This window comes from Notamacropus eugenii, chromosome 2, assembly GCF_028372415.1.
Source record: "Notamacropus eugenii isolate mMacEug1 chromosome 2, mMacEug1.pri_v2, whole genome shotgun sequence".
Lineage (NCBI taxonomy): Eukaryota > Metazoa > Chordata > Mammalia > Diprotodontia > Macropodidae > Notamacropus > Notamacropus eugenii.
The window spans coordinates 279791763-279804650 of record NC_092873.1 but is presented as its reverse complement, the minus strand read 5'-3'; the positions used below and the strand labels follow the sequence as shown (position 1 = coordinate 279804650).

The window sequence follows — 12888 nt, the reverse complement described above, 5'->3', positions numbered from 1 at the left end:
TTAACAAGTAGTCATCTAGTCCAGAATCATTGGTTTAGAGCTGAAAGGAACCTTAGAGGTCATTAGGAACAACCTCCTCATTTTTACAGATGAAGAAACTGAGGAAAGAAAGGTTAAAGGATGATTCTAGGATCTCATAACTAGTAATTATCTGAGTCAGGTTTGGAATCCAGGTTTTTCTGATTTCAGTTACAGCACTATATCCACTACACAAGAGTGCCTCTCTTCCTAAAGAATTCAGGTGCTGGAGAACTAATTGCTTCATATGAAAATCTACTTTTACATAACTTCAGTTGTTAGAACATCCTTCATTGTTCCAAGCTGAATTTTGTGGTTTTTGTTGTTGGTCAGTCATTTCAGTGACCTCATTTGGGGATTTTTTTGGCAAAGATTCTTGAGTGGTTTGCCATTTCCCTCTCTAGCTCATTTTACAGATGAAGAAACTGATACAAACATAGTTATGTGATTTACCCACAGTCACACAGGTAGTAAGTGTTTGAGGCCAGACTTGAACTCAGGTTTTCCTATTTTCGGGTCCAGAACTCTATCCATTGTACCACCCAGCTGAAATTTACATTCTTTTCTCTATTCACTGATTCTAATTTAACTCTTGGAACTGCATTGAGCTAATTTAATCCCTCTTCTGCTTGACACCCTTCTCCTCCAGATTTAAGGCCAGCATCTTGCCTTTCTTACCTAATCATCCTCAATTTCCTAAAATTTTATTTACATATTATAGTTTTTTGATTCACTTTCAGTGTCCCTCCCCATCACTATCTTTTGGGTATTAAAAATTAAGAGTTTTTTTAATAGGCAAATCATATCAGCATGCTGATATTAATCCTTTCTCACTCATGATTGTTAAATAAGTGTCTAGTAGGTGTTAAGCAGATCATCCCATGGAGAATACACAGAGATGAAGGAAATTTCACTGTTTTAGAGTTAGGACTCACTCAATTGTAGAAGGGAATGAGGAAACCAAAGTCAGGGTTTTTAGGCTTTAATTTAACTCAGCCAATGTTCAAGCCTTCAACTAGAGCTGCCATGATTGTCCATAATGTCTTTTCTTGAATTTTAGGCTTAAATATTTCAAGTACTTGGAACCATCATGATCATTTAGAGAGTTTAGAAATTAAACATGTTAATTATATAACATTTGAAAAGGAAGAGGAAGAAAAAATTTCCAGAGGAACTTCATATACTTATGTTTTACTGGTATCTTTAATAGGATCTTTGTTTTATGATATTACATTACAATGGAATGCTGATGATATAGCTCCCTCTTTGCCTCTCTCAGACACTTTACCCTACCTCATTAGGCCATAAAATAGCCAAATTTTAGAGGACATAATTTAGATTCTTGATTTGTCTAATGAAAGCAGGAAATATAGTTGTGTCTTACTAATAAATGTTTACAGCTATTCTTTCTTTTTTTAAGTCTTGTATTATAATAAGAAAATACATACTTAAATAGTATGTCAGGTGACAAGATAGGTAATAGATATGTTTTAAAGAATTGTTTAGAGGGAAAGGAGGCTGGGGTGGAGGTGGGGGTTGCTCAAGAATGATTATTTGAAAATGGTTAGTCAAACTCTGTGGTGTGTGTGTGTGTGTGTGTGTGTGTGTGTGTGTGTCTGTGTCTGTGTCTGTGTCTGTGTGTCTGTGTACCTGTATATGTACACACACATATAAACACAGGTATGCATGAATATATTTCTCTGAAATGTGAAATCAGCATGATGTTAGGCTTAGGGAATGTAAAGATAATCGCATTTAAATGCATCCAAGCCAAAATTCAACATTAGTGGAAGCAGTCTTTGAAAGAAAGGTGGACATTGATCCGAGGAGATGATGAGGAAAACATTTCTCAACAGGAGAATATGAATTCAGACTGAGCAAACTTCTGTGTTCCAAAAGAACATCTTTTGTTTGGGGAAAAGGAGGAAACACAATATGACTGAAGCAACAGGTGTAAATAGAGGAGTAGTGGAAATTAAAATAGGAAAGGCATATTGGGATCATTGACTAAGTAATTTAGATTAGATTTTATAGACTAATCAGGGTGCATCTCAACAGGAATTAGCATGATTTTACATGTCATTAAATATTTACTACAAAAATATCAACACATATGAGCCTGATTTATTGTTTAAAAAAATTAAAAAGTTGAACACATGATGATTTTTTAGTCAAGCAACCACTCTTGCTTATTTCCCTAAAACTATATAATTTGTTTTTTGCTTAATTGTCCATTCAAAGATGCTTAAAAAATTCTACTGGACATGCTTTATTTTCTGTAGCTTGTGAGGACAGCTCAATGGTATGTGTGTGTATACACACATACATGTATGTATACATATGTGCATACATATACATTCCTGGTTAGTAATACATTATTATGATGTCATTCATGAAGTCATACATGATTTTTTAAAAATGTCTTAAGCTAGCACAATGAAATTCATAAGAACAAAACCTACTGTTTCACTTATCTGGATAACATTTTTAAAAAAATTACGTGAGAAATATGTTTTCTGAAAGACTTTTCCATTTCTATATTATCTCTTTCAAAAATATTTGGATTCCTCAGTTATTTTTTTTCCGTTCCATTGTGAAATAAGGCTCTTCAACATCTATCCTTTAAGAGCAGAGATTATGCATTTCTGAACTAACCTTGTTATAGTTTGTTCTCTAAAGAAAGCAGTGATATATATGTAAATATATATATACATACATATTATATATGGTCATTTTTTCTAAAAGTCTAATCCAACAACTGATCATGGTGTGATTACTTTGATCAAATAACAATCAATTACAAGTAAAATGACAGTTTATTTGAGGCAGGTAAAAGATTAAACCTACACTTTTCTTTTTCCTTTAGCTCCTCTTCAAAATGATATTTTTGTTGCACTAGATTAGATAGACATAAAAATCATGTTTAATTAATTGTTCACATTATTTTAACTGAGAATTTTTTTAAAGTCATATGCAGAATATATGTCTGTAACACAGAACTGGTTACAAGATAAGGAGAAATCTGTATTGCTGTCTTTTTTTCCAAGACAACGTTCAATATGACAGCTGCCTGAATTCTAAAGACCAAATTGTAGAGTCGGTACCAGACATTAGGAAACATGCTTCACCAATTCAATCTTCATTCAGTGACACAGACATCACAGTATACTGTATACAATACCTGCACCATTGCAATTAAGCTAAAGAAGAAAATATATGCAAAATATTCAAGGTGCTTAAATTTGATGAAATACCAAATTTAATAACCTGTTGAATGATCATTCTTTTTCTTTAATAACTGTGTTTGATAATACTTACTAGGTATCTTGACAATCTGAAGAATAAAAGAAAGTTTATCTTTCAAATTTTAAATAGTCTTCAGTATATTTATGGTGTTATTTCAGAGAGCTAGGAAATTAATTTTAAAGAGAATTTTTTTAAACTGGAGAGCACTAATTTCTTCATTATTAATAATATCTTTTTTCTCCATCACCAGGGCTCACCAGGAGAACGGGGTTCTGCAGGTACAGCTGGTCCAATTGGTTTACCAGGTCGCCCAGGGCCCCAAGGTCCCCCAGGTCCAGCAGGAGAAAAAGGTGCTCCTGTAAGTAATTTCATGAAGAAAATATATTAGACTGTTACCTTTCAAGCATTATTACTTTTCATTCAAGAATATTAGTTCTTCACATTTCACTGCCTTTCCTCTGCATATGTGCACAGAATAGCATCCCATCTCTCGCTCTATTTATGATCCAGAAAACTTCAAATTTAATTAAAGAAGATCAGATTTTCCCGACACTTTATGAAACTCTAATACCTGTGGGGGAGGCGATTAAATGTAGTTGGTTATTATCACTGTAAAAGAGACTGATTTTTTTCTTAAAAAAAAAAAACTCCAGAAATTGTAGTTTTGATTAAAACTTTATACCCTGCTGCTTCATATTAGAAGAAATGTGAACTTTTCCTTCTTTTGTAATCCAGTTTAATTATCAATCTTTTCCACATTCTGTAATAGTTTCCTTTAGCAGTAGATGTCATTATGGAATAATATATCCTTTGATCTCCTATGAGTGAAACTCAAATCTTCTGCTCACTTATCTTGTCATGTATTGATTATATTTTTAATTTCTTTTAAACTTATAAAAGTGACAAGCCATTTTCTTGTTTATAAACTTTGTGTGTTTTTGTTATTAGAATTTGGGTCCCTTTTTCTTGCATCTGGTTTTGATTAACATGATACTTTTGAGAAGTTCCTCCTTGTTCTACACCCCGAAAATAAATGTCAGATCCCACAGACTCCATTAAATCCACAGGTGTACATGTTGCCCAAGTTAAGCCACGTTGTTTACATTTAAGAGTTTTATTAAGAGTTAAGTTTTGAATAATGCCAACAAGTATATCAAAGTGAATGATTAACTGATGCTAATATCAATTACCTTTTTGATTCTGACAATTAAAAGCCTTTAAACACCAAAAGACTTTTTTTTGTCCCCAACTTCCTTGCTTAGACAAGGACAGGAAAGGTCTGAAGAAAGAAGCGAGAAAGAGGAACATGGCAATACATCTATGCCTACATCCAATGGTATAACAGCCGACATTTTAACAGCATTTATTATGTGCCAGGCACTCTGTTAAGTGTTTTACAATGATTATCTCATTTGGTCCTCACAACAGCCCCTGGACAGGAATGCTATTATTATCACTTTACTTTTTAATTAATTAATTTAATTTAATTAATTTAATATTGTCATATTAACTTTTACACATGAGGAAATTGAGGCAAACAGAGTTTAAATGACTTGCCTGGGATCCCACAGCCAGTAACTGCCTGAGGCAGGATTTGAATTGAAGTTCCAACTTCTTCATTCCATTCACTGTGCCACCTAGCTTATTAAATACCTACTATTGTGCTGGGCACTAGGAATAAGAAAATAAAAATGGAACACCATACCTGCCCTTGAGTAGCATAAGCTCTGGAGTTAGATTATCTAGGTTTCAATCCTACTTGATACTTACTACATTTGTGACCTTGGCCATGTTATTTAGACTCTGCTCAGTTTCTTTATCTATAAGATGAGGGGATTGGGCTGGATGAAGTTTGAACCCTCACATCCTTCTAAATCTCTGTTGTAATGCTTGTAATGCTCCATTGCACTGAGGGATACAACATTGTGGGTCATAGATTTTGAGCTGAAAGAAACCTCATAAGTTATCTCATCCAATCCTCTCATTCTACAGATGAGGAAACTGAAGCCCAGAGAGGCTAAATGACCAAGTTACCCAAAGTCTCATAGATTGTAAACAACCAAATTGAATTTCAAATCCAGGTCCTCTAGGGGCAGATTTTGCATTTTCTCACTATATCATTTTCTGTCCTGTTTGATATATAAGTGTATGTAATGCCAATGTTATAACTAGAGCAGCCGCTATAGATATGCATGAGTATTTAGAGTGCAAATTCACAAAAAAACTCTCTTCCTCAAAGATGAAACCAAGATATTTATTCAGATACCAGAAAGCCAATTCCACCATGGTAACAATGAAGTTTGTACACATTACCAATAAAGGAAGCATGGCTATCCTCAAACCCTCTCTCCATCAGGCCCCCCCACAAATAAACTCTCTTAGGCAAAATCACTCCCTTTCTCATTCACACTAGCTGCTCTGCTGTCTTCCAGCTCTGTCTCCCTCTCTCTCAGCTCCACTCTTCCTGCTCCTCCCAGATGGACCAATGATCGAAACAAGTTACATGGCCTTATTAAAGGGCAGGGAAGATCTTCAAATTCCCTTACCATTACAATGCATGGTATTGTGAATAGGGGGAAACACTAATAATGAGAGGAATCAGGAAAGGCTTATGAAAGGAGCTATCAACTGAGCCAAACCTGTAAAGACACTAAAGATTCTCAGTGGTGGCAATGAAAAATGAGTGAATTACTAGAATCCTTGACCAAAGGTAGGGACAAGAAAGATGGGAGCCTCAAGTTCAGAGAATAGAAAATATGCCAGTTTGGCTGTAGCATATGATGCATAAAGGAGAGGTATATGAAATAAATCTGGAAGATAGCTTAGAGCCAGATTCCAGGGAGCTTTAAATATCTGAATGAGGAACTTTAATTCAAGAAGTAACAAGGAACCAGCAAAAATATGTGGGGGACTCACACACTCACATGCATGCCTACTCACAAATATACATTGGTAATACATACAAATACAGATGCATTACATATAAACATTATGTACAAATATACACATTATATATAGATAAGTACCCTTATGTATGTGTCTGTGTGTATGTGTGTATAAATATACAGAGAGAGAGAGAGAGAGAGAGAGAGAGAGAGAGAGAGAGAGAGAGAGAGAGAGAGAGAGAGATTTTTTTAGATTAGTTGTTTTCAGTACATATTGGAGAGAGGAGAGTGTAGGCCACTTAGGTTATTGAATTAATCTAAGCAGTGATAAGGGTCTAAAGTATGGAAATGTTCAAAATTACTGATTATCAAATGTGAAGAAATTCTAATTAGATAAAAATAGCAAACTGGCTGATCATTTTGCATTAAGCAATGTGGGAAGAAGCAAAAATCTCAAAATAGAATAATATTTGAAGTATATATTCAAATAAAAAAAATTTAAGCAGAACAAGGCACACAGACTAAATCACTTTGTAAACACTTTCAAAATCATATACTGAGATTCTCTATATATCTCTTTTCTATAGTATCTGACATTTAAGCAACAGTAACTTACACTGCTGCCTGGGAAAGATCCACAATTTCTAAATATATGCTTTTTTCACTAATCCTAAGAAATCATATAACCTTTTGAGCTGTGATTGGCTAATGCTTGCTATTTGAAATGCTTTTTGATTAATAAATCAAACCTCTTCTTTATTTAATATGCTGAAAGGCTAAAAGGCCTATGTCTTCTGGGCTTGGATTGAAATCTGATGCCAGGTAGCTAATTAACAAAGTTCTTGTGACCAACTTAAAGGCTTCTTGTCTCTTTAACACAGGGAGAAAAAGGTCCCCAAGGTCCAGCTGGAAGAGATGGCGTACAAGGTCCTGTGGGTCTTCCAGGTCCAGCTGGCCCTGCAGGCTCCCCTGGAGAAGATGGGGATAAGGTTTGTGCTTTTGATTTTATATTGGTACACCTGGTAAGATGCTGATTTCCTTTCCTAGATTTTTGGGTATAACTTTCATTGCATTAGATGACAGATCAAAGTACATTCCTTTTTTTAAAAACTTCAAGAGCTTTCCTTGTGCTTGAAAGGTGTATGTCTCACGAAATTAATGTCTAATTCAAGTGCTAGTATACCACCCAGCATTAAGAAGAGGGGTAAAGGGGTAATGAAGGAGGTGGCAAGAAAGAAAATCCATATATTTGATGTGAAAGCTAATGATTATTTTCTAAAATGTTGTCTATGATAATGGGAAAATAAAATATGTCCTATACTCCTAAAGCCAATAGAACAGTGGATTCAGACTTATTGGAAAATTAGCTAATATTTCTTTGCTTTGAATTGAGTTTCTCTAAAAACTTTTAATAAGACTCTCAAAGTCTTGATTTCAAATAATCCTCTGCAACTTATAAAGAAAAAATATGTTTGGATCTGATGCATTTTCTTTCATTTCTGTGCTAAATTACAAAGTATTTTCTGGCATGGCTATTGGGCAGTGTGGGTCATATAAGTATTTTAAAATGTTTTGAAAAAAAGGCATAATTGTTGAACTATGTGCAATTAAATTATTTTATGAATTGAGACATTTTCAATATTAGTACCTACTAAGGGGATATGAGACAAAAGACAGTTATCTTTATTTGAAAGCCAGTTCTAGTATACTCTTAAGCTTAGTTGGGCCTTGATTTACCATGGGCTGGTCAATAGCAGGATTAATTCAGTAAAATAAGCTGTAAAATATGTAAAAAATAAGATCCCTTTGGATTTCCCAAGTGGACTTTCAGCATTTAAAAAAAAGCAGTCATATTAAATTTTCATTACAGGGTGAAATTGGTGAACCTGGACAGAAAGGAAGTAAAGGTGACAAAGGAGAAAATGTGAGTTTTTAATCTCATTCCTGTGTGATCGTTTTGTTTTTTCCCCCTCAATGCTTTTATACTCTCTTATTTGAAAATTTTATCTTGGAGCTCTTTACTGAAAACACAGCTTGCTTCCTTAAGTAGAGAAATCAACAACATATAAATTTCTAATCTGATCAATCCTGCAAATTATTAGAATGTAACTGAGTATTTCCAATTAATAACAAAATAATAACAGTCTTTCTATGCCATCTTAAGTTTTGGAAAGTCCTGTAAAGATGTTATCTCATTTGGATTTGTATGGTTGAAGAGACTGCTGTGTCACACATAACTAAGCCTCCCTCAGGGGTGGACCCTTATTCTACCTTCTCTCCCCTTACTATGTGTTTCAGCTCCACATGAAAACTGCCTGATTTTGTCTGGCTTTTTCATGGTTTTTAATAGGAATGTTATTTTCTCAAAAAGATAAGAGCTCAGATAGCAGGGACATGTCATTTATTTCATTTTCAGCTTATATAGAGCTCTACTAAGAATGTTCTCAGTAAGTACCAGTAACATGAATTAGGGCAAGCAAGTGGCACAATGGATAAAGCAACAGACCTGGAGACAGGAAGACCCGTGTTCAAATCTGGCCTCACACACTTACTTAACTGTGTGATCCTGGGCAGGTCACTTAACCTTGTTTGCCTCGGTTTCCTCATCTGTAAAATAAACTGGAGAAGGAAATGGCAAACCACTTCAGTATCTTTACCAAGGAAACTCCAAATGGGGGTCACAAAGAGTTGAACACAACTAAAATGACTGAACAACAGCCGCGACATGAAGGGGTATTTAAGGGAGAAATGTGTCTGATGTATAATATTGATCCTCTCCTTTAAATTGAACCGTGAAGTGTAAGAAGGGCCATATTATAGATTAAAATTGTGGCATGGTGTTAACTGTGCAGTGTGTGAATAAGGTTTGATAACTATTCATTGAATATGAGGCTGACCTCCTAGAGTTTTAGGAATATTGCTCACCATGAAAAGGTCCTGCAATAGAAATTAACAAAATTTAGACAAAGCTCAGAATTGCTGCACTGCATGTATACTGATTTCTTTGTCCTAAAAGATATTTCTGATCTGATAGACTGTTATGCAAGCAGCAAAATAAATGCTTGAAGATCTGTATTCTATACACTATGATTCTCTTAAAAAGTACAGATTAGCTCTCAAGCTATTTTTGTTTGATTTTCCTGCATATTTGATAAGGTTTTTGAGTTCCTCAGAAGAGAGCTATATCTGAATACAAAACATCATAGCGACGAATATTACCATAGAGTCAGGTGGAGGCATGTTATTTACAGTAGACAGCTGTAGGTATTCACAACACATAGAGTTAAACACCTTGAAATTTAAATACAGTCAAAAGATTGACAATTTTTTTCTCACAAGATTCTTCCATCTGCATCACCCTTGTCTTAATTCTCATTTAGAAGTCATGTTACAGAATTATTTTAAAGTTTTTCCTGTCTTCTCCCTATCCCCAAGTACGTCATTAATTTATAAGGACACCTGATATTTTGAAGATTTTCAAAAGATAATATTCAACATGATGTCTGTTTACATAGAAATCCATTTTAAATATCCTAAAACATTACTAGTGTAAGAACCTTCAATAAATGTCAATTTAAAATTGATTGCAGATATGCAAGTCTGAGTCTCTAAGAGCTGAACAAATAATGGTTGACTACATTAAATGTAAAAGATGTCTAGGTAACCTTTTCTTTTTTTCCTGCGGAGAAATGTGGAAATACTTGAAAGACCTCCATCATGCATATCTTTTGAAACTAATGCTGCTTTTATCTCTCCACAGGGTCCTCCTGGTCCCCCAGGCCTTCAAGGACCTGTTGGTGCCCCTGGAATTGCTGTAAGTGTTCCACTTATTACAGCAAATCTAAGTATAGTTCTTTGATCAAATTTATGAGTCAAAAAATAGGCTGGTTGTGTTCCACTTTTGTTCTTTTAAACACTGAACACAATTTATATCACTAGCCACAATTACATAATTATCTGCTCACAGATTTCCCTGCCCACAATAAATATGCTTTGTAATTGTTGTTTTCTAGATAAAACCTCACTTTAAAATATTTAATAGTTGACTATGAATATGTGCTACATTCAAAAGAATGATTCTTGGATAGATTTCTTATGTATTTATTCATTTTCCCCCTCAATGTAATGCTAACGTCTACTTTAACTTTAAACTGTTTCTAACCCGTTGAAATAGACCATACTCTGGCCAGGACAAGGGTGGTGATGGGAAGGAGTGGAAATGACTCTAATAAGCAAAAATCAAATCAAGCATATGATGCAATGTGAGATATTTCAAACAAGACCAACGACTTTATTCCTACGTGGATAGCAGATATTTGTTGTCATTCAGACATGGCTTCTTTCTATAATGCTAATGATAAAATGGTACATAAACTCTTTGGTTTGTGACTTTTTTTCTTGTAATTCCACAGGGAGGTGATGGGGAGCCTGGACCAAGAGGTCAGCAGGGAATGTTTGGCCAGAAAGGTGATGAGGGTGCCAGAGGATTCCCTGGTCCTCCTGGTCCCATTGGCCTTCAGGTAAGATACTTACCTGATGTTTTTCCTGTCAACATTAGTAGTCTTATAATAATTTGTAGTTCCCAGAGTTTGTAGCACCAAATGTGGAGTCAACCTACTCCACCCCCCACCTTCCTTATTTTACCCATTACACTTGAAGTAAATCACTTTAAAGCATTTGGGCTCTCTTCCTCTATGTTTAAAAAAAAAAAAGTGACCTTCCCTTTCCTGATCTATTTCATTGAGACATTATGAGGAGAAAAATTAAGCTATATCCATCAATTAATCAACAAGCATTTATTAAGCACCTTGTATAATCAGTGCTGGGGAATCTGCAGCCTTGAGGCCATATGTGGCCTTTTAGGTCCTCAGGTGCAACCTTTTGACTGAGTCCAAGTTGTACAGAACAAATCCTTTTATTAAGGGGATTGGTTCTGTAAAGTTCAAATTCACTCAAAGGACCTCACTTGAGGACCTAGAAGGCCACATGTGACCTCGAGGCCACAGGCTCCCCACTCTGATATCTAAATACTGTGTTAAGCCCTAGAGACTAAAAGAAAACCTGCTATCAACTTATAGAAAACTCTGGAATAACTTGCTTTTATGAAAAAGGAAGGAGATATGAAGTCCATTTTAAGTGAGACAGGAGATTTGTATGAAATTTATACATACATGAATGCATTTATAAGAAATTCACATGTATGCAAACACACATACATACAGTATATGTGAAAGATGGACAGATATATGTTTAAGCTTCAGAGTCAAAAAAAGGTGGTTCTAAGCAAATATTATAATTTTATTAGGTTATCTATAATTAAAATTTACCTTATAAGCTGAATAGGCAATGATAATGATTTCAGCATGGAGCATCAGTAGTTTCTACTTGCTTTTATGGAGATACAAGTTATCTGTGTAACAGACAAAAAAGGTTTTCTTCCCAAATCTGAGTCATGCAAACAATGGTACTGTTAAAGACTAAAGATTTTCACACAATGTCCTTGAAAATTGAAGGTAAAGAATGGTGGTTCCTGATTAAATGCAGCACTAGCTTGAGGCAGTTCAGAGAGAGAATAATTATTCATATATGCACTTTGTCATTCCTTGAAATATTAGCAGAATTAGTTCTGACTTTTCCTGCATGTTGTCTCAAAAGAGTAATTAAGTGGTGATGCAAAACAAGTAGGAATAGAAGGAAAAGATGTTACCCTACTCTATTTTATACCTATATTTTTGCTCATGAAGAATAATACCATAACTTATTCCCACTACTTACAGAGAGGCGGGGCAAGAAAATGCTACATATTAATATAATTGAAGACTATGATACTGTCAAATAATAAATATTTTCTTCTAGACTGTTGGTACATAGGGTTCTGCACCCAGCAGGCTATCAATAACTTTCTTTTGTGAATGAATGTTGAATCTTTAAAATTTTTATTAAATTTCTTTTACAGAGAAACTATAGCAGTTTTTCAAAATATTTTGATCAATCAAAATACAAATAGTACACTTGATTCTAAACTTTGCCATCTGTTTTTGCCTTTCTTTGTAATATTTGCACTTGGAAATCATAGAACATTTAAGAAAACCAAATCATTACAGGATCACATATAGCTAATATAGTAGATATGGCTCTACATAACATACACCATGAATAGTAAGTGCGGTGTGGTTCTTTGTGTTGTTCCTGAAGAGGACCAATGACATCACAAGGGTGATGACTTGCACGTGAACTGGATTTAAGTGGAGGAGAACTGCACAAAGTCCTTATGTACTTTGTGACTAAAAAATGAATAATGCTCACAGAAAAGAAGAAAAATGAGTAAATTTGTAAATTCTGCGGTAATACTTTCTTAGTTCAATTGGAAATTTGTTCCTCAAAAGTAAGTACAAAAATTTGAAAATATAGACTTTTAGAGCTAGCGAAATACAAGTTTTCAAATTCAAATGTGTAAAAACTCAACTTTGAGGACAGATCTGAATGAGTGCCATAAAGGCAGAACAATTTATTTTAAATGAAATGGTATGGGTGATGTCTTTGACTCGTGCATGAATTGGATTTAAGTGAGGCAGAGTTGCATGAAGTCATCAGCCTCACTCTGTTCTCCAGAGTCGTCATAGTACAGTGGCAGGACAGAGTCAAGATGGCTGGTGATGGTTCAGGATGCAGTGGATGACCTTAGAGTCGTTAGTGTCTAACCAAGCACTAAACGCTCCACATCTACTGCTTCATCTGC

The 12888-nt window shown here is 34.7% G+C and overlaps 1 protein-coding gene across 2 annotated transcripts in view; it reads left to right on the top strand.

Annotated features, from left to right (window-relative positions):
• The window catches only part of COL11A1 (collagen type XI alpha 1 chain), a 276695-nt gene that overhangs the window by 189842 nt on the left and 73965 nt on the right, over positions 1 to 12888 (top strand). For both annotated transcript variants that reach the window (XM_072644156.1, XM_072644155.1), the window contains exons 42-46: positions 3515 to 3622; positions 7031 to 7138; positions 8020 to 8073; positions 9910 to 9963; positions 10562 to 10669. In XM_072644156.1, coding sequence (XP_072500257.1) covers positions 3515 to 3622; positions 7031 to 7138; positions 8020 to 8073; positions 9910 to 9963; positions 10562 to 10669 — 432 coding nt within the window. The remainder of the gene's footprint in view (positions 1 to 3514; positions 3623 to 7030; positions 7139 to 8019; positions 8074 to 9909; positions 9964 to 10561; positions 10670 to 12888) is intronic.